General features: G+C 40.8%; 1 protein-coding gene across 2 annotated transcripts; it reads left to right on the forward strand.

Annotated features, from left to right (window-relative positions):
- The first annotated feature begins 1,625 nt into the window (after positions 1–1,625).
- Positions 1,626–21,800, forward strand: rsph14 (radial spoke head 14 homolog). 2 transcript variants are annotated; one of them, XM_052462644.1, is made up of 7 exons: positions 1,626–1,754; positions 2,098–2,299; positions 2,847–2,949; positions 3,778–3,896; positions 4,729–4,954; positions 5,308–5,444; positions 19,187–21,800. In XM_052462644.1, the coding sequence occupies exons 2-7, from the start codon at positions 2,101–2,103 to the stop codon at positions 19,423–19,425; spliced, it is 1,023 nt and encodes a 340-aa protein (XP_052318604.1). In that variant the 5' UTR covers positions 1,626–1,754; positions 2,098–2,100; the 3' UTR covers positions 19,426–21,800. The 2 variants fall into 2 exon arrangements, with proteins under 2 accessions (XP_052318604.1, XP_035642298.1); XM_035786405.2 differs by lacking the exon at positions 1,626–1,754 and having other exon boundaries at positions 1,965–2,299.
- Positions 21,801–22,326: the final 526 nt, after the last annotated feature.

Here is a 22,326-nt window from a genome sequence, read left to right on the forward strand (position 1 = left end):
TGTGTGTGTGTGTGTGTGTGTGTGTGTGTGTGTGTGTGTGTGTGTGTGTGTGTGTGTGTGTGTGTGTGTGTGTGTGTGTGTGTGTGTGTGTGTGTGTGTGTGTGTGTGTGTGTGTGGCCTTTTGTTGTGTGAACCTCTTGTTTCTCAATCACAAGAGGCGCAATTGTTTTGAATGTTACATATTACATGTTTTGCATATAAAAACAATATCAAGAGTACGATAAATGTACAAGTGTCACCATTCAAAAAAAAAAATAAAAAAAAAATAAAATAATCTTATAGCCTTATTGGTATAGGCTACATTTAGTCAATTCTGTCCAATTATTTTCATTTCACAGCCCGTCTGACTTTGTGGTCAAATTAGTGCATCCTTCCTGTGTCCATTTTCCATCACCTAAGCAACATTTGAATAAATGCAAAATAGACTTGTTGGCCATATTTGGGTCATGTTAGCAAAAAACTGTAAGGGGTTTACAAACGTTTTCACTCGGGCCCACCCTTCCAGCATTAGGGAACATCCTGCTCCTCGACCCTGCGTGCGCGCCACATCTATTTTTATGGGAAAAGGCACTGTTCGTGACACAAACTGTTCACACCCATCTTGTTGGTGCAGTTTTAAAGCTTATTTTCTGCAATTCTACACATTTTTTCATGGTGTGCAATTTTTTTTTTAGTTTAAAGCTAATTTTCTTGCAATTCTATACATTTTGCCATGTCTAATGTGTATTCATGTGATATTTGAGTGACACATTTCTGGGGAAAAGCAGCCAACAAGTGCTCAGCATATGTGGAAACTGCTTCAAGACTGTTGGAAAAGCATTCCAGGTGAACCTGGTTGAGAGAATGCCAAGAGTGTGCAAAGCTGTCATCAAGGTAAAGGGTCGCTACTTTGAAGAATCTCAAATATAACATATATTTGGATTTGTTTAACACTTTTTTTGGTTACTACATGATTCCATATGTGTTATTTCATAGTTTTGATGTATTCACTATTATTCTACAATGTAGAAAATAGTATAAAGAAAGAAAAACCCTTGAATGAGTAGGTGTGTCCAAACTTTTGACTGGTACTGTATATATTTAAGCAATAAGGCACGAGGGGGTGTGGTATATGGCCAATATACCACGGCTAAGGGCTGTTCCAAGGTGCCTTATTGCTATTATAAACTGATTACCAACATAATTAGAGCATTATAAATAAAATGTTTTGTCATACACGTGGTATACGACCTGATATACCACGGCTGTCAGCCAATCAGCATTCAGGGCTCGAACCACCCAGTTTATAAATATATATATGCGGGCAGCCCCACATTTTTGGAGCCACTGACCTACATCACCTGTATTGGTCAGGGAAAACATGCAGCATAGTGTTCTTTGTGATGGGCAACTGGTTGTTCTGGAAAGAGGCCCTGTTGTCAATGACAATTAAAATAAGGGCAACAAATGAATCCAATAAACACATTTTTATTGTTTTGTTTTGTTATAATAAAAAATTCGATAATAATAAGGTCAGTGAAAGAGAGGTAATGGTCTAGGCCTGCCTAAGGTAATTTTCGTATAGAAACGCACAAGCTCGGGACGGCAGCGTAGCCTAGTGGTTAGAGCGTTGGACTAGGTTGTGAGTTCAAACCCCCGAGCTGACAAGGTACAAATCTGTCGTTCTGCTCCTGAACAGGCAGTTAACCCACTGTTCCCAGGCCGTAATTGAAAATAAGATTGTGTTCTTAACTGACTTGCCTGGTTAAATAAAGGTAAGAAAAAAAAGAAGAAAAAAAGCTTGAGAAGGACGGGAAAGGGGAATGTGATGTAATGTATTGTACTTATGTTAATCACCTTTTTTTGACTCAAACAACTAGTGAAATATTACAAATATATACCCTGTAAAAAAAATGGAAAAAAAGGGGAAAAGGTATGTGTATTGTGTACAGATAGCTAGTTACTAAGCAACGATTGGTGGAGTGGGAAGTAGTAGCTAAATAACTGTTCTGCTCGCTGGCAAACAACTAGTGGCAGGCAGCTTATTGTTACAATATAGCGAAATAAGGTTAGCTATAATCAACAGTCGTTTAATAACAACAATTCTTATTTTGTTAGAGTATGGCTAGCACAAGGATTTCGGAGCAATTGCCTCCGCATTTTGACCCGACTCAAGCACCTGTTGCATTCGGCAACCGAGCCCTTCCGCGGCTCTCTCTGGAACTGCAAGATCCACAGCTGTGCATACGACAGAGAGCTCTTGCAGCCCTCTGCGACCTGGTTCATGACCCAAAGAGGGCATATGAGGCTATTCACAAAGGTAAGATGCATATTCCATTATTGCATTGTATAAAATCCTTGCTTTCTTAAACAAAACATTTGTGGAATGTCATTTTTAAATTGCTGCATCTGTTTCACGAGTCACAAATCTTGCATTGTAATGGTTTTGGGAGATAATACGTTCACCTGCATACGGCAGCTATACACACGTGTTATTAGCTAGACAACGCAGGACTGTTCACTATTGTTATGTTCCCACGGTTGCCCATTGTTAACTTAGTTGGCTGGTATCTCACTGCATGGACGCTGGACCTTACACTCCGAATAAGACGGTTCTGTATTATTTACCTTGGAAGCTGACCGCCTGAACGAATATCTTTGTCGTGGACTCAGTTCGTACCCACGCACAACATCTAGAAGCTAGAAGTGTGCCTGTTAATCGCACAATAGTCAACAAAAGGGGACAACAAGGCGTATCCTTCTGAGTACTGTAAATTATTTGGGCTATATTCTTCACAAAGCCTTCTCTTAACTAGCGGGAAGTAAATGTTTCCAAACTAGATATATCCTCTTTGAATTTGTTTCAGGTTGTTTGGAGAGGCTGAAGGTCCTGCTGCAAGACAGAGACAGCTCAGTGAGAATCAAAACTACAGAAGTATTTTACCTACTAGCTGCCCATAATGTGGGGAGGTGAGCAATCCCATTCCCAGGAATCATTTTGTCTACCCAATGGTCAATGCTATGGTTACTGCAGACAGTAGGTGGCAGCCTAGTACAATATGGTTTTACCAACAATGTCAATGACCACAGCCAAAGAGGAAGAGGCGAAGCGAGGTCGTTTACTCCACCCAAAATATGTCCATGTTAAGCAGATCATTAATTATTAAACAAGTGAAGAGTTTTTGTATGGGGGCAATGAGAGTGTCAAATTTAGTTAAGATAAAAATGTATTGCTTTATTGATACGTGAGGCTTATTTGATCTAATATATGTTTTGTAATTCTTAGGTTGTTACGAGTGTACTTATATAAGTGTGATGCACCTGACATCTCAGCCAATTTGAGAAAAAAACACTTTAGTTTTGAGTTGTCCCAGTTGAAATTTGAAATGTCTATGCATATTCATGAGGTTAGCATAGCATCTCATTCTCCATTGAATACAGGCAGATGACATCACCACCTCTCATCGCATATTCAAAAAGTATTTAAATAACGAGATGTATCCATCAATCCAAAGAGATGTGCTTGACATCCTGCGGTTCCACTCTGTGGACAACGAATCCCATTATTAGGGCGGCGACACAAGCATCTTGTCATTATATCAAGTATCTCTGCAACAGTCAACTTCTGTATGGCAAGTTATCCGGATGAGGAAACAATCCTTAGTAAAACATTTTTTGGGGTACTTATTTCACACCAATAAATAGTAGACACAACTAAACTTGTGGACTTGCAAATGAGTGGAGGGAATCTTGGGTTGGGTGGCGATTGGTGTGAGTGACATAAGTGTATGTCCCTAGAGAAGCCTTCCTCACGTGGGATGTGGTGGCTCCACTGTCTGATCTTCTAGACGAGCCAGTTGATGCCTGTCGTAAAAACATGCACCGTGCACTGAAGATGGTGGCTGAGTTTCCTGCAGGTACGTATGCCTAGGCTTTAGTCTTTGGTTTTCAGCTGCCCAATTACAGTGACACTCCAGGCAAGCTGAAGGACTCATTACACATGACATTTGGATGTATTTTGATTTAGACACTATTCAAACACTATAGCTGTGTTCCGAATACACATACTAATATACTGTATACTACATACTTAATGAGTATATACTACATACTATATGCTATTAGTTCCTTTTAGTATACTGTAAACAAATGGTATCCTTTCAGTTGAGCATAACTGGCTCTTCGCCTGTCTACCGGAAGTTGATGTTCTTGCTAGCTTGTTAGCATAATATTACTAGCTAGACATTTTACGACTTTGTGTGTGTTATTAAAGGTGCATTTGTAAATTCAATCTGCGGTGCAAGAGTGCGCTCTGGGCGTTCGTAAATTCAGAGCATTGTCAGATTGTCATTTTGTAATTTCAGAGCGTTTCGCTCACTGGACGCTCTGGCTGAGGAGTAGGGTTGATCCGAGCGTTCTGAACTCACAACTGCAGTCAAGCACCCAAGCTAACTGGCTAACTTGCGAGCTACTTCCAGACACAAATGAGAGAACCCCTCACTCTGACCATTTTACTTGCCCTAGCAGAGCTAGTTAGGCTGTTTTGATGTTATCTAGAGTGTTTGTGACTAACTGTGCGGCTGGCAACAATTTAATTACTATTTTTTGCAGACGTTTTGATCTTATAAGATCTTCTAAATGTAACAATTATTAACGAAACAAGTGATTCAATGAAAGAGAATCCAAATCTTTAGATGATGGACATGTTTTAGGGCCTTATGACCTTATGACCTTCTGTCTCCTGGTCAGGTGCAGTGTGTATCGTAACTTTGGGCCTGGTTCCCCGGCTGGTGATGAAGCTGCCTGTTGAGCAGGAGGAGATCCGGGCCCTTATCCTGGCCACTCTCAGCTACTGTGTGAGGGTGGATGCCCTGCCGGCCCTGGCCAGTGACGGAGTTCCCATGCTGCGAAACCAGCTCTCTCACCCCTCCCCTGACATCCGCCGGGCCGCAGCCTCCGCCATGATGGGCATCAGGTGAGCAGAGGCACAAACATGGATATGTTCCAAGTGACACCCTATTCCCTACATACTGCACTACTTTTGACCAGCGCTCTATTGGCCCAGGTCAAAGTAGTGCCTTATTAGGTCCATTAGGAGCCATTTGGTACGCAGCCATGCTCTACTTACTGACAGGAAAGAATACTGAAAAAAAATCTAAATATTTGGAATTTGAGGCTTTCAATATTCATGAATGATAGGTGTCATCTAGAAAAAATGCACTCTAGTAATATGTGCATGCAAAATGAAAATTAATTCAATTTAAGTGGAAAAAGCTTGCTTTGAACTAAGTTATGATTCCATTTGAAGACCCCTGTTTGTCCTGTTAGTGTTCCATCAGAAGGAAAGCACAAGGTATGTGAGGAGGGAGTTCTCCCAATCCTGGTGAAGCTGCTATCAGACTGTGACCCAGGAGTGACTGCCAGTGCTGCTGGGACTATTATGAACACAGCTATTATCACTGAAGGTAAGGAGGGGAATGGATGTGAAAGAAAGGATATTTTAGATATCTATTATCTTAAGTAATAGTTTAGAGTTAGGGTGCAAGTTTGCATGTGAACAATGTTAACAACATAGGCGTATCTCTATGTTGCAGGGAACTTACATTATAGAGACATTCTGGAGGGTTCAAAACTACCTCGTTATTTTTTAAACTTCCCGTTTTGGACTCTGTGTTAAATGTATCGCTCATACATGCATAATAAACAATCTACAGTGCTCTCCCAGTGGAAAAACCCACAGAATCCTTACATTCAAACCTGCCATCATTTAGTGCATGAGATCTACGTGCTTGTTCCCTGTAAAGTATTGCGCGTTTTAAAGCAAGATGGGGTGAATGGCTGCATGCCCTTATGAATTGCTGCATGCGCATACCATTAGTTATTTTCATAACAGTGAAAATACATTGCATACGTCTATCAAATCCATGCATAAGGTAGAAAACATCTGAAATTAGATTTATAAGACCTTGGTAGTAGTTTAATGTACAGTACCAGTCAAGTTTGGACACCTACTAATTTCAGGGTTTTTCTTTATTTTTACTCTTTTCTACATTGTAGTATAATAGTGAAGACATCAAAACTATGAAATAACACATATGGAATCATGTAGTAACCAAAAAAGTGTTAAACAAATACAAATATTTGTCAAAGTAGCCACTCTTTTTGCCTTGATGACAGCTTTGCACACACTTGGCATTCTCTCAACCAGCTTCATGAGGAATGCTTTTCCAGCAGTCTTGAAGGAGTTCCTACATACACTACCGTTCAAAAGTTTGGGGTCACTTAGAAATGTCCTTGCTTTTGAAAGAAAAGCATATATTTTTTGTCCATTAAAATAACATAAAATTGATCAGAAATACAGTGTCTACATTGTTAATGTTGTAAATGACCATTGTAGCTGGATACGGCAGATTTTTATGGAATACCTACAAAGGTGTACAGCGGCCAATTATCAGCAACCATCACTCCTGTGTTCCAATGGCACATTGTGTTAGCTAATCCAATTTTATTGTTTTAAAAGGCTAATTGATCATTAGAAAACCCTTTTGCAATTATGTTAGCAAAGCTGAAAACTCTTGTCCTGATTAAAGAAGCAATACAACTGGCATTCTTTAGACTAGTTGAGTGTCTGGAGCATCAGCATTTGGGGGTTCGATTACAGGCACAAAATGGCCAGAAACAACAGACTTTCTTCTGAAACTCATCAATCTATTCTTGTTCTGAGAAATGAAGTCTATTCCATGCGAAAAATTCCCAAGGAACTGAAGATCTCGTACAACGTTGTGTACTACTCCCTTCACAGAACAGTGCAAACTGGCTCTAACCAGAATTGAAAGAGGAGTGGGAAGCCCCGGTGCACAACTGAGCAAGAGGACAAGTACATTAGAGTGTCTAGTTTGAGAAACAGACACCTCACAAGTCCTCAACTGGCAGCTTCATTAAATAGTACCCGCAAAACACCAGTCTCAACATCAACAGTGAAGAGGCGACTCCGGGATGCTGGCTTTAAAAAAAAATGTTTTAACCTTTATTTAACTAGGCAAGTCAGTTAAGAACACATTCTTATTTTCAATTACAGCCTAGGAACAGTGGGTTAACTGCCTTGTTTAGGGCCAGTACAGCAGATTTTTACCTAGTCAGCTTGGGGATTTGATCTTGCAACCTTTTGGTTATTAGTCCAACACTCTAACCACTAGGCTACCTGCCACCCCAAATTGAATTGAAATGCATTCCAGGTGACTAGCTCATGAAACTTTTGTCTGGTACTGTATCTCTTTCAATGCATTTCTCTGCAAACCAGAAAATGTTGTGTGCATTGTAGCCAAACAAATACATTAGAAGATAATTGTGACCCAATTCAGGAAACTAGGCGTATGTTGCAAGTCACGACTTCACAGGATTGCCGTTTGAACGTAATTAAAATAAAAAAATCTAAATTTGTATTTGACAAAATGCCTTCTTGAACATGTGAAATTCCATGTGCCTTAATAACAAAATTGTATGCCATCTGTAAATACGAATACAATTGTTAAATTACGAGCCTTGTTGGTTAAGCCACAGAAAAAGTGAGCAACCTTCCCACTAGCCATGATTGGCTGAGATAATGAGTGGGCACGACATGCTGAGAGAGGAGTTCAGATTGGTCTGCCATAGAAGCTCGTCAGTCTGTGTTGGTAATCCTGTCGAAACGTGGCTTTAAAAAAAAAAAGCTGCATAAGTGTGGCTCTCCACTTTCTGGAGGATCATGTTTTGAAATAAGTGGAATTAGAGTATGATAGCTAAAGAGATGGAGGAAAGACCTGTCTCCAGATCACATCTTCAAACTAAGGGCAACGGTGGCATGGCATTCCTGACAGGGAGACGCGTCCATGCACGATGATGTACAGGTAAGATAGTCTAGCATTAGCGAGCTACATTTTCAGATATTACACGTTTTCTGATTTTGACAGAAAGTGGTTCGATTTCAAGCTAAATGATGTTATTATTTGTTTCCCAGAGCTGTGTGCTGTTCTAGTTAGAGCTTAATGTTAGCTAGCTAACATTGAACATGGTTGTTTAGTTCCTAGCACTGTGGCATTGTTGGCACTGTTCATTGTTTAACTAGCTAACGTTGGCTGGCTGGCTTGTTAGCTAACGTTACGTGACGTGTGTACAACACCTGTTGAATATGGCTGGTGCCAGTAAACGTCTGCAAAGAAGCGTAATTAAATTGTTGCCAGCAGAGCTGGTTAGGCTGTTTGCATGCTATCCAGAGGTAAACAAATCATCAGCCAGAGTGTCAAGTGTGCGCTTCGAGAGCGAAACGAGATGGGTGTGGCTAAAGCTTAACAGGGTGTGAACGAAGCTGAATGGGTGTAGACAAAGAAGTGCTCTTCACTAGACAGCAAAACATTCAAAGGCAATTTTCTCAAAAGTGAGATTGCAAGTTGATCAACTTTCAAAGCAGAATAACTTTCCCGTTTGTTCCTCAAATGCAGTGTATGATATACTATTTTGTAGCTCTGAGTCTCTACTTTTATCTAATGTAAAAAAAAAAAAAAACATTTCAAATTTTGCTACATAAGACCAAATACAGGTGGTGAGTCACAATTATCAACTTGATCATAAACACTATGCTCACAACCTGTATCTCCTAAATTGTGTTTCTGGTGCATTTTGTTTGACTTTTGGAATATATTGTGCAATAGGCTGCGTGTTTTTTTTACAAGGCGCGCATCCATCCATTTATCCAATCCGTGATTTATTTTTATTTTTTATTTAACCTTTATTTTAACGTGAATCGTGACACAACATACGTAACTTTGATGCACTTGAGAAATGTATACTGCAAACCCACTTTTAAGATTAGGAAATATTGGCCTACCTTTATCTTGTGTCAACTATCCATCCAAATTCCATGTGTTCACCTTTTGTCTTCATAAACTTTTACCCATGTATTCCATAATATGGGATAATCCAATGTGGGCAACACTGCAGCTGTTGATTGCCAGCGATCACATTCACATTATCACATTCACTTGCTGGTTTGACATACTAGTCTGCTGAGAGCATGCGCTTACAATGGGATAACAACCAAACATGATGGAAAATGTTAATTGGCAGGTGGAATGATGTCCAATGAGGTTGCAAGATTAAAATGGAAGGTTGGATCAGGCCAGCACAGTATTGTCCAATTAGGTTGCGGGGTGAGCCCAACATGCACACTCAACACAGTTTTTAAAAATGTATCTTTGTGCACACGCTACAGAGGCTAGAGAACAATGACGTTATGATGTTGTACACAATCGTGCACAATTTTCAGGGACTCGTTTTAACTTGTGAGCGCTACTTTCAAAACTACTGGCTGAAATTCTACAAAACAAATGGAGCGTCTCTTTAACACACTAAAATGGAAGGGTGTCAAACAGGGCCGACCACTGGGCACAGACTTCAGTTCAATGTATAGTTTTGATTTACATTTGGTTGAGTTGTTAACTTGAAATCAATGTGAAATCAACTAATCAAATCACCATGTCATCGGATTTAGGTTAAAATGTGGTGTGAAAAAAAGACGAATTGCCCTTACGTTGATGAGTTTTTACAAATCCAATTTGTTTTCTACATCATCACATAGATTTTTGTGTTTTAAATTATGTGGAAACAACGTTGATTCAACCAGTGTTTTGCCCAGTGGGGAGTGTCTGTGGGTTCTCTTTCAGTCAGTCACTCAGCATAACATACTATAGGGTGTCAATGACCAATCACATTCACCTGAAGAAAACTAAAAACACACCCAATGGGCAAATGAATGCAGAGCCCGCCCTCGGAAGCCCCACCTATCTGGCTATAACACCGGGGCTCGCATTAATTTCCTAAATTCTTCGCTCTACAGCTCGCCTGACGAAGAACTTGTCACGCAATTTACAAGCACAGAAAGACTACTGGATTTGGCGCCGACTTAGGTGTCTGTTAGTGGGGAGAGAATACTCGTCCCCCTAGATGTTGCTAGTTTTGGGTCTTGGTCTCAGGTTTTGTGTTTTGTGTTTGCTAAAAGCAAACTATTTTCTGCTCTGCTTAAAGAGCTAATACTTCATTGTTTGGGTAGGATTAATGTTTGCTAAAAGCCTACCACCTCTGCTCTGATTGTTTAGCCAGTGCTTCCTTTCTTGTGTAAGATGGCCTGTGGTAAGAATAAGTTCAAAAAGACTAACAGGCCGGATTTGAACCGCCGACCATGCCCTACTAGGGCAATGGTCACCACTGGGTTGATCGCGATTAACTGGTTGATCTCCAAGGCATTCCTAGTCAATCACCAAACATTTCTGTAAAAACAATATTTGTTGTATTTGTTTCACCGCTATTGGCGGTAGGTGCACTTGAATCAGCAGCCCTAGCATCGAGAAGGCAAATTGTTCCCATTTTGAACCATTTGATATGTCCACCTACCCGGCAGGCCCAGAGAACAAATCAAGTGCACTTATAGGCCTACTACTGGCCAATCAGATAGCTCAGATCACTTTGTCTGCACAGTTTCCTCGCGCCATAGACTGTAAAAAAGAAGCCTCGATCGCACAGCAAAGTTAATAATGTGAGATTTCAAATATTTTAAAACCATGACTACTCAACGAATACAGCAAAGAGCAGCTGTTTTAATGTTTAAGTTGTTATTCAGCACTGTCAACACTTTGTTCAACACTTTTATAAGCCATAAAATGCGCATTCTCCCTATCACTGGAGGTTGGTGGCACCTTAATTGGGGAGAACGGGCTAGTGGTAATGACTGGAGCTGAATTAGTGGAATGGTATCAAATACATCAAACACATGGTTTCCAGGTGTTTGATGCCATTCGATTTGCTCTGTTCCAGCCATTATTATGAGCCGTTCTTGTGTTGTTATCATTAGCGGCTTGAGTCTTTTTTAATATCAAGGAATATTCCACTTTCTCTGCTCATAGGACTAACAACATAAATAGGTGCATGAGGCAGAAATAATGCAGATCGACATTCGCCATCAGCTGGAAGACTGTGTCCCCTTTTCTCAGTGGAAGGAGAGAGGAGGGACGGTGAGCTGGGTGAGAGGCAACCTCACCGCTGCTCCCTCCCCTCAGACTGACCCTCAGATGCAGGCCATCAGTCCAGTAAAAAAATATGTAATTATTATGTTCAGCTGTGGCTCACAAGTAATTCACCAAATTAGACTCAGCTTGCATTTTGACTCAAAATTGATCTTGACTGCCCACAATGAAAATATACTCACAAGTGCTATCCTGTTTGCCTGGGGTGGATAAACGCTCAGGCTGCTTTGGCTCGGAACAGTTCCTGTGACCGGTGTCACCGGCTGAGTTCAGAATCTCTTGTATGTTGACTTCTTAGGAAAATTGTGGTTATTGAAGGAACACAGGAGGCTGCTGAGGGGAGGAGAGCTCATAAAAATGGCTGGAATGGAGTGAATGGAATGGTATCAAACACATTGAAACCAGTGTTTGAGTTCAAAACCATTCCATTAATTGGAATAGTAATAGTATTGTGTTCCAGCCATTACTATGAGCCCGTCCTCCACAATTAAGGTGCCACCAACCTCCTATGCTGGAGACGGCCCTTTCTTTGAAAATAACTGTTACGGAGTAGTTCCTCACCTGTCATGCGGGGGTTCAATTCCCCTATGGGCATTCCAGTTCTCTGCTTCCCTGAAGGTGTTCAGAAACCACATTCTGGAAAGGATGTGGTGTCTCTTGACTGGTTTTGGGGGGGTTTCGGAGGAAGAGATGGATGAGCTAACTCCAGCAACCTCATGTCTCTGCCACAGATATCGCGCTGGGCTGCAGAGCAGCAGCACAACGGTATAGCTCTCCTCTCCTTTGCAATGGAGTTAGCCCAGGTTGAGGAATGTTTTACCACCTGTGATGACTGCGGTAAAGCGTTGCTTGACTCTTTTTCCATTTTTTTACCTGGAATAACTCACATTCAACCAAGTTGCATGAATGTGGAACTGTTTTAGAAGGGGCGCATGCCGGTATGGGAAGCTAGCTTGCATGTTGGTATGGGAAGCTAGTTAGCCACCTGGTCTTGTAGGCTAACAGAGAGGCTATTCTTAGTCCTAAACTCCCGAAAAAGCATGGCTGGTTCCGGTGGACCAGTGTCTCTCTGGTTGACTTTGTCACAAATAGCCTACCTGAGTGGTGAATGATATTTGGGTGAGCCAATTTCGCAGAAGGAGTGTTTGGCTCATCTATGGAGTTCATGCAGTCCCGTTCCGAGGAGACGCGAAAGCAGGAAGTAGCAATGCTTTCTTGCTGCATTCAAGTAATGTTGGCAATACGACCTTCCTGCTGGGAAAATACACGTCCAACTCAGGTTTATGACTAGGAGTCTTGGGTATGATATCTGGACGCCAATTTTTTTCATATGTGGGGCTTCGATGTCATGCACCACTGAGAATGACAAACTGGGACAAGTTTTTAGGCTGTCAATGGTGACATTGTGCATTAGTATTTTTGTCATTTGGTGGACACTCTTCTCCAGAGTGAAGTGCTTCTACCCAAGGGCGTATGGTGTCCAAGGGTATCCCCACAGTTGAACACAAGGTTGTCGGGAGTGGCTGGTGTGAGAGGACATGACAAAATAACCACATTATCCCAGTACTCGTGCTGTTTTCGCCCCTTCAGATGACAATATATGGGAGGTCTCACAGTGGGTGTGTCCTAGCCCCTGTTTTGAGAGAGGAGATTTTCTCTCTTCTTTGGAAGCGGGCTATTCGGGGTGTTCCCGTCTCGGAAGCGGTTGGTTCAGCCGGTATTTCCTCGTTCTTAACAGTAATGAAATGCTGCATCCCATCCTGTACTTGAATGATTTGGACAAGTTCAAATTGCTCATGTTTTGGCGGCTAATATAGTCGGTGATTCCCAGCGATTGGTTCACGTAACTACGTGTCTGGATGCATCTCGCCATTGCCATCTGTTGCTCAATCTATCCCTGTCGTGCCTGAGGGCGTTAACTCCTTGGAGAAACCCGCGACTGTTGTCACAGGGGGTTCCCATGGGCCGGGTAGTGTCCCGCAGGGTGATCACGACAGACACAGCCTCACTGGGATGGGGCGTGCTGTGTGTGGGCTACTAGGAAGGTGGCGTTTGGTCGACAGTGCTAAAGGCACTGCATATCAATTACCTGGAGCTACTGGCTGTTTTTCTGCTGTTTTTTTCTGATATTGGAGGTCCAGTATGTGTTGGTAAGGTCCGACAACAGGACGTCGGTGGTGTTAATCAACAGGCAGGGAGAGACGTTGTCTTTCTCTCGCCTGAAACTAGCAAGGGAGCAACTACTCATCTTGGGGTCCGGCAAAATTAAGGCAGTTATACAATATTAAAAACATTACAAAACATTCATAACAGATTTCATTACTCACTAGGTGTGTGCCCTCAGGTCCTACTCCACTACCACATACAGTGCATTTGGAAAGTATTCAGATCCCAATTTTTTTAACGTTACAGCGTTATTCTAAAATTGATGAAATAGTTTCCCCCCCTCAATCTACACACAATACTCCATAATGACAAAGCAAAAACCGTTGTTGTTTTTTTTAAATGATGCAAATTTATGAAATTAAATATTGCATTTACGTACAGTTGAAGTCGGACGTTTACATACACCTCACATTTCAACTCCTGACATTTAATCCTAGTAAAATTCCCTGTCTTATGTCAGTCAGGATCACCACTTTATTTTAAGAATGTGAAATGTCAGAATAATAGTAGAGAGAATGATTTATTTCAGCTTGTATTTCTTTCATCACATTCCCAGTGGGTCAGAAGTTTACATATACTACATTATTATTTGGTAGCATTGACTTTAAATTGTTTAACTTGGGTCAAACGTTTCAGGTAGCCTTTCACAAGCTTCCCACAATAAGTTTGGTAAATTTTGGCCCATTCCTCCTGACAGAGCTGGTGTAACTGAGTCCGATTTGTAGGCCTCCTTGCTTGCACACTCTTTTGTTCTGCCGGCAAATTTTCTATAGGATTGAGGTCAGGGCTTTGTGATGGTCACTCTAATACCTTGACTTTGTTGTCCTTAAGCCATTTTGACAGAACTTTGGAAGTATGCTTGGGGTCATTGTCCATTTGGAAGACCCATTTGCGACCAAGCTTTAACTTCCTGATGTCTTGAGATGTTGCTTCAATATATCCACATCATTTTCCTGCCTCATGATGCCATCTATTTTGTGAAGTGCACCAGTCCCTCCTGCAGCAAAGCACCCCCACAACATGATGCTGCCACCCCCGTGCTTCACGGTTGGGATGGTGTTCTTCGGCTTGCAAGCCTCCCCCTTTTTCCTCCAAACATAACAATGGTCATTATGACCAAAAGGATCCTATTTTTGTTTCTTCAGACCAGAGGACATTTCTCAAAAAAGTACGATCTTTGTCCCCATGTGCAGTTGCAAACCGTAGTCTGACTTTTTTTATGGCTGTTTTGGAACAGTGGATTCTTCCTTGCTGAGCAGCCTTTCAGGTTATGTCGATATAGGACTCGTTTTACTGTGGATATAGATACTTTTGTACCTGTTTCCTCCAGTATCTTCACAAGGTCCTTTGCTGTTGTTCTGGGATTGATTTACACTTTTCGCACCACGTTCATCTCTAGGAGACAGAACGCGTCTCCTTCCTGAGCGGTATGATGGCTGCATGGTCCCATGGTGTTTATACTTGCGTACTATTGTTTGTACAGGTGAACGTGGTACCTTCAGGCATTTGGAAATTGCTCCCAAGGATGAACCAGACTTGTGGAGGTCTACATTTCTTTTACTGAGGTCTTGGCTGATTTCTTTAGATTTTCCCATGATTCTCAGGCTTGTAAGATAAGTATTGTTCTTGCATCCATGGGGTCTATAGACATGGGCTTACTAACACACCTTTCCCAGCAATGTAGAGAGAAAAAAAGAGAAATAATAGTAAAGTAAAATACGTAATAATAAAAGTATTAATAGATACACAATGAGTAACGATTACTTGGCTATATACAAGGGGTACCACTACCGAGTCGATGTGCAGGGGTAAGAGGTAATTGAGGTAGATACAGTGCATTCGGAAAGTATTCAGACCCCTTGACTTTTCCCACATTTTGTTACGTTTCAGCCTTATTCTAAAATCGATACGTTTTTTCTCCCTCAATCTACACACAATACCCCATAATGATAAAGCAAAAGCAGTTTTCTTTTTAAATGTATGCAAATGTATAATTTTTGTAACTGAAATATTACATTTCCATAAGTATTCAGACCCTTTACTCAGTACTTAGTTGAAGCACCTTTGACGCTAAAACCTGTATTTGGAGATTTTCTCCCATTCTTCTCTGCAGATCCTCTCAATCTCTGTAACGATTGACATTTGGTTTTATTAGACCAGAAAATCTTGTTTCTCATGGTCTGTTTTTAGGTGCATTTTGGCAAACTAAGGGGCTGTCATGTGCCTTTTACTGAGGAGTGGCTTCCTTCTGGCCACTACCATAATTACCTGATTGGTGGAGTGCTCCAGTGATGGTTGTCCTTCTGGAAGGTTCTCCCATGTGTACAGAGGAACTCTAGAGCTCTGTCAGAGTGACCATTGGGTTCTTCTTCACCTCCCTGACCAAGGCCATTCTCCCCGATTCCTCAGTTTCGCCAGGCGGCCAGCTCTAGGAAGGGTCTTGGCTTTTTGCGGACCTTCAATGCTGCAGAAATGTTTTGGTACCTTTCCCCAGATCTGTGCATCGACACAACCCTGTCTTGGAGCTCTATGGACAATTCTTTCGACCTCATGGCTTGGTTTTTGCTCTGGCATGCACTGTCAGCTGTGGGATCTTTTATCGACCGGTGTGTGCCTTTCCAAATCATGTCCAATCAAATGAATTTACCACAGGTAGACTCAAATCAAGTTGTAGAAACATCTCAAGGATGATCAATGGAAACAGGATGCACCTGAGCTCAATTTCAAGTTTCGTATCAAATGGTCTGAATACTTACGCAAATAAGTTTATTTTTATTTTTATACATTTGCAAACATTTCTTAACACCTGATTTGTCATTATGGAGTATTGTGTGTCGATTGCTGAGGAAATGTTTTTATTTCATCCATTTTAGAATAAGGCTGTAATGTAACAAAATGTGGAAAAAGTCAATAGGTCTGAAAACTTTGCGTAGGCACTTTATGTACACTACCTGTCAGGTTTTAGAACACCTACTCATTCAAGGGTTTTTCTTTATTTTTACTATTTTCTTCATTGTAGAATAATAGTGAAGACTTCAAAACTATGAAATAACACATATGGAATCGTGTAGTAACCAAAAAAGTGCTAACCTCTCTAGGGTATGTGGGACGCTAGCGTCCCATCTGGCCAACATCCAGTGAGGGTTGCAGAGCGGCAAATTCTATTACAGAAATACTCATGATAAAAATTCAGAAAACAAATAATATTTTACATAGGTTTAAAGATGAACTTCTTGTTAAACCAACCACAGTGTCATATTTATAAAATGCTTTTCGGCGAAAGCATATCTAGCCCAGAACATACCTAGCCCAAAACATAGCCCAGTTGACAAATTATTACAAACAGTAACCAGCCAAGCAGAACCGTTACAAAACTCAGAAATAGAGATACCCTTACCTTTGATGATCTTCATATGGTGTTAATCAGAAGACATTAATTTACTCAATAAATGTTCCTGTTGTTCGATGAAGTCTCTTTATATCCAAAAACCTCCGTTTTGTTAGCGCGTTTTCTTCAGTAATCAGGCTCAAACTCAGTCAAAACAATCAGACAAAAAATCCCAATTGTGTCTGTAAAGTTCATAGAAACATGTAAAACAATGTTTATATTCAATCCTCAGGTTGTTTTTTAGCCTAAATGATCTATAATATTTCAACCGGACAATAACGTTGTCAATATAAAAGGTAAACAAGAAATGCAACATGCGCCTGAAAAACTCTGCGTCACGTTTGGGTCCACTCGTTCAGACTGGTCTTACTCACTCATTTATAAGATTTACATGCCTGAAACGATTTCTAATGACTGTTGATATCTAGTGGAAGGCATAGGAACTGCAAATGGAGTCCTATGTCAATGGATACTGTAATGGCATTGAATAGAAAACTACAAAACAAAAACTACTTCCTGAATGGATTTTTCTCAGGTTTTCACCTGCTAAATCAGTTCTGTTATACTCACAGACACTATTTTAACAGTTTTGGAAACTTTAGAGTGTTTTCTATCCAAATCTACCAGTTGTATGCATATCATATCTTCTGGGCCCGAGTAGCAGGCCGTTAAATTTGGGCTTGCTTTTCATCCAAAATTCCGAATGCTGCCCCCTACCCTAGAGAGGTTAAACAAATCAACATTTATTTTATATTTGATATTCTTTAATTAACCTCTTGAAGCTAGGGGGCACTATTTTTATGTTTGGAAAAATAACGTTCCCAAAGTAAACGGCCTATTTGTCACGACCAGATGCTAGAATATGCATATAATTGACAGATTAGGATAGAAAACTCTCTAAAGTTTCCAAAAACTGTCAAAATATTGTCTGTGAGTGTAACAGAACTGATATTGCAGGCGAAACCCTGAGGAAAATCAAACCAGGAAGTGGCTTCTATTTTGAAAACTCCATGTTCCATAGCCTCCCATTGCTCCATTTAAAGGGATATCAACCAGATTCCTTTTCCTATCGCTTCCTCAAGGTGTCAACAGTCTTCAGACATAGTATCAGGCTTTTATTTAGAAAAATTAGCCAGAACGATAACATTGCGTCAAGTGGTCACATGAGTTTTGCTCGCGTAACAGAATTTGGACAGCTATTGTTTTTCCCTCTCTTACTGTGAAAGACATTTGCAGTTGATATATTATCGATTATATATTTATATACAGTATATATATATATATATTCTGATATTATTTGGAATTTGTCTCCGTCGTGACCGCTCTTTCCTGTGGATTTCTGAGAATAATGCGCCAAACAAACAGAGGTATTTTGGATATAAAAATAATCTTTATGGAACACATTTGTTGTGTAACTGGGAGTCTCGTGATTGAAAACATCCGAAGATTAAAGGTAATTGATTTGATTGCTTTTCTGATTTTCGTGACCAAGCTACCTGATGCTAAGTGTACTTAATGTTTTGTCATGCAATCGATAAACTTACACAAACGCTTGGATTGCTTTCGCTGTAAAGCATCATTTCAAAATCTGAGATAACTGTAACGGTTTTCTTCTGGGGAAAGAGAGGCGGACCAAAATGCAGCGTGGTTAGTTTTGTACGTCTTTAATAAAGATGAAAGTACAACAATCTACAAAACGTGATAAACCAAACCAGTCCTATCTGGTGCCACAAACACAAAGACAGGAACAATCACCCACAATAGACCTAAAGAATATGGCTGCCTAAATATGGTTCCCAATCAGAGACAACGATAAACACCTGCCTCTGATTGAGAACCACTCTAGGCAACCATAGACTTAACTAGAGTACTACTCTAACCACAATCCCATACCTACAAACAACCCCAGACAAAACAAACCACATAAATCCCCATGTCACACCCTGGCCTCACCAAAATACTAACGAAAACACAGAATACTAAGGCCAGGGCGTGACAATAACAGGTAGATTAACAAAGCTAAGCTGTGTTTTGCAATATTGCACTTGTGATTTAATGAATTATGAATATTTTTAGTAATATTATTTGACTGAGGCACTATGCTATTCAGCAGTTGTTGATGACAATTAAGGGATAAGGGATGGGTAGCGTCAAGAAGTTAAAGTAGCCAACCTTTGCCTTCCACCGCAGATGGGAAGGCCGACATGGGCGGATGTGGTGGATTGAGACACAGCCCATATCTCTAGCTTCAACTGAAGGGTTTTGATGGGGAATTTTTTATTATGTTACTTACATTGTAAAACTGCCACGTCCATTTGCGATATTACATCAACAAGGAAGTTACTGCAAACAACGAGCACAGTTTTTTTTCCTTGGACATCATTGCACATGTGATAGAACAGCAGAATATATACAGATTTATTTTTTCACCACGTTGCGTGATGCTCCCCATCTATTCTTAGTCAACAAAACAAAACAATAACAACAACGGTGGGGCAGTCAGTGGTGCTATTTCCCCTAATGCAGAAGCGTCTCAACAGATAGTGTGAACCTCATCATTAACTCACTCATGCTCACTTCTCCCCTCTGTCTTCCACAGGGAAGTACCAGGCCTTAAAGGCAGGTGCCATTCCCCCCTTGTTGGAGCTGGTGGGCAGTGAGGACAGAGCTGTGTGTGCTAACGCGCTGCGTGCCCTCACCACCCTGGCTGAAGCCCCATGCGCTCGGGAACAGCTACTGGAACACCTGCCACTATTAAAGACAAGACTCAATCACCCAGCTTCCATCATCTGCCGAGCAGCAGCCACTGCCATCCGCGTGATCTCCTGGACCCCCTGAGAGAAAGAGAGAGCAAGGGAAGAAGAGACAAATACCTCTCATTATCTGATTCTCCCTCGCCCCTCCCCCTATTCTCTCTCCCTCACACACATTGACACACACAGGCACACATGTGCTCTCCCAGACACACCACACACACAGTCCTTCTTCTACTACAGACACTCACACTTCCTTAATGTAAATGTATGCTGGTGTACATTTACCAGACTAGTAGACCCACCACTTATTCATCATGTCTGTGTCATCTATTCTATTAATGTGATTAAAACTGAGCACAGTGGCAAGTTTCAGCTCCTCTGTATATAGAGGTTCCCCAACTGATGGTCCGTGGGTGATTTTATTTGGCCCCACAAGTTCTGGCTCTCAGTTCACCCTGGACTCTACAAGTTGTCAAAAGTGTTCCACAGGGATTCTGGCCCATGTTGACTCCAATGCTTCCCACAATTGTGTCAAGTTGTTCTTTGGGTGGTGGACCATTCTTGATACACACTGGAAACTGTAGAGAAAAAACCCATCAGCGTTGCAGTTCTTGACACAAACCGGTGAGCCTGGCACCTACTACCATACCCCGTTCAAAGGCACTTAAATAGTTTTGCCTTGCCCATTCACCCTCTGAATGGCACACATACACAATCTATGTCTCAATATTCTCAAGGTTTAAAAATCCTTCTTTAACCTGTCTCCTCCTTTTCATCTACATGAATTGAAGTGAATTTAACAAGTGACACGTAAGTGCCTTGCAAATGTATTCATCCCCCTTGGCATTTTTCCCATTTTGTTGCATTACAACCTGTAATTTAAATTGATTTTTATTTGGAATTCATGTAATGGACATACACAAAATAGTCCATTAATGCAAATTAATGACTTAAAAATCATACAATATGATTTTCTGGATTTTTGTTTTAAATTCCGTCTCTCACAGTTGAACTGTACCTATGATAAAAATGACAGAATCACAGTTGAACATGCTTTGTAAGTAGGAAAACCTGCAAAAATCGGCAGTGTATCAAATACTTGTTCTCCCCACTGTATATGGATGGAATTAATCGAACAAAAGGACCAATTGTGATGTTTATGGTACATTGGAGTGTCAACAAAAGAAGCTCGTCAAAGATAAGGCATGTTTTATATTTTATTTTGGCATTATGTGTAGCACCTGCAGAGTAGAAATATGCTACCCTCTTTGTTTACTGTTGTGCTATCATCAGATAATAGCTTCTTATTCTTTCGCCGAAAAGCCTTTTTCAAATCTGACATGTTGGCTGTATTCACAACGAGTGTAGCTTTAATTTAGTATCCTACATGTGTGATTTAATGAAAGTTAGATTTTTATATAATTTTATTTGAATTTGCCGCGCTGCATTTTCCCTGGCTTTTGGCCAAGTGGGACGCAAGCGTCCCCTATACCATAAGAAGTTAAATAAAAAAATAAGCAAACACCTTCTTCCAAAATATGGAAGAAGGTACTCTGGTCAGATTGGTAAAATTGAGCTTTTTGGCCATCAAGGAAAATGCTATGTCTGGCGCAAACCCAACACCTCTCATCACCCCGAGAACACCATCCCCACGGTGAAGCATGGTGGCAGCATCATGCAGTGGCTAGATGTGCCAAGCTTATAGAGACATGCCCCAAGAGACTTGCAGCTGTAATTGCTGCAAAAGGTAGCTCTGTACAAAGTATTGACTTTGGCCAGAGTGAATAGTTATTGCAGGCTCAAGTTCTGTTTTTTTTGTCTAATTTCTTGTTTGTTTCACAATAAAAGATATTTTGCATTTTCAAAGTGGTAATGTGTAAATCAAATGATACAAACATCTCAAAAATCAATTTTAGGTAGATTTCCAGGTTGTAAGGCAACCAAATAGGAAAAATACCAAGGGGAGTGAATACTTTTGCAAGCCACTGTATAAGGGAACGTAGCTTTTACCTGGATTCACCTGGTCAGTCTGCCATGGAAAGAGGTGTTCATAATGTTTTGTACACTCTGTGGATGTGATCATATACAAATGTAAGCAAGGTTTGAAATGATCATGTTTTAGTCTAATATTATATAATTTTGTCGTCTACAATTTTTTTGAAATTATGTTCCGGCACCCTGTCCATCCACTCAAAAAAAAATCAGTCATGGCACCCTTTCGTTACACAACATCCTCTGTTCCATCCATACTGCACAACATGACAGCCAGCCAGGGTTATGATAATCATACAACTGCATGTATCAGCGAAGGCAGAAACAGATGTTGGCCTACTAATTACTAGCCTACATTCACCTGTACATCTGTAAATGTATTGTGAGGGGCTTTGAATAAGAATTGCGTTTTGATAAATAAACAAGTTGTAGATGTGACAAGTGCTTGGCCACTCAACAGTTTAATACTGCATGTGTTTGTCTCAAGTTTTATAGGTTATTGACGTCTTTGCGTTGTCATCAGCTCCACTTCGGCTGGGGGCACAGAAAATTCTCGCCCTGGTCCATTGTGGATTGATAACTAGAGTGTATTAAATCGCAGAGGCTACAGCAATGAGTAATCGCAAGAGTAAAAAATAAAAAAACAACATCCAGTTGTTTGGATTGTTGGCAGTCAACGTTGTTGTAATTGGCTTCAATGAGCCTAGCCGACATGTCGTTACACATCGCATTTCTCATAAAATAAAACATACTAGAGGCTCCCATAAATTGTATTGTATGAGTGAGCCACGTTCTCAATAAGCAAAATATAGCCTAGGCCAGGGGTGTCAAACTCATTCCATGGAGGGCCGGCCGAGTGTATGCTGGTTTTCGTTATTTCCTTTCAATGTGTCCAATTAAGACCTAGACACCCAGGTGAGGGGAGTTCCTAACTAATCAGTGACCTTGCCGCAAGCTCTGGACCATTACACCGGATCATCGCAGCTAGCTA

This window comes from Oncorhynchus keta, chromosome 14 (genome assembly GCF_023373465.1).
Source record: "Oncorhynchus keta strain PuntledgeMale-10-30-2019 chromosome 14, Oket_V2, whole genome shotgun sequence".
Taxonomy (NCBI): Eukaryota; Metazoa; Chordata; class Actinopteri; order Salmoniformes; family Salmonidae; genus Oncorhynchus; species Oncorhynchus keta.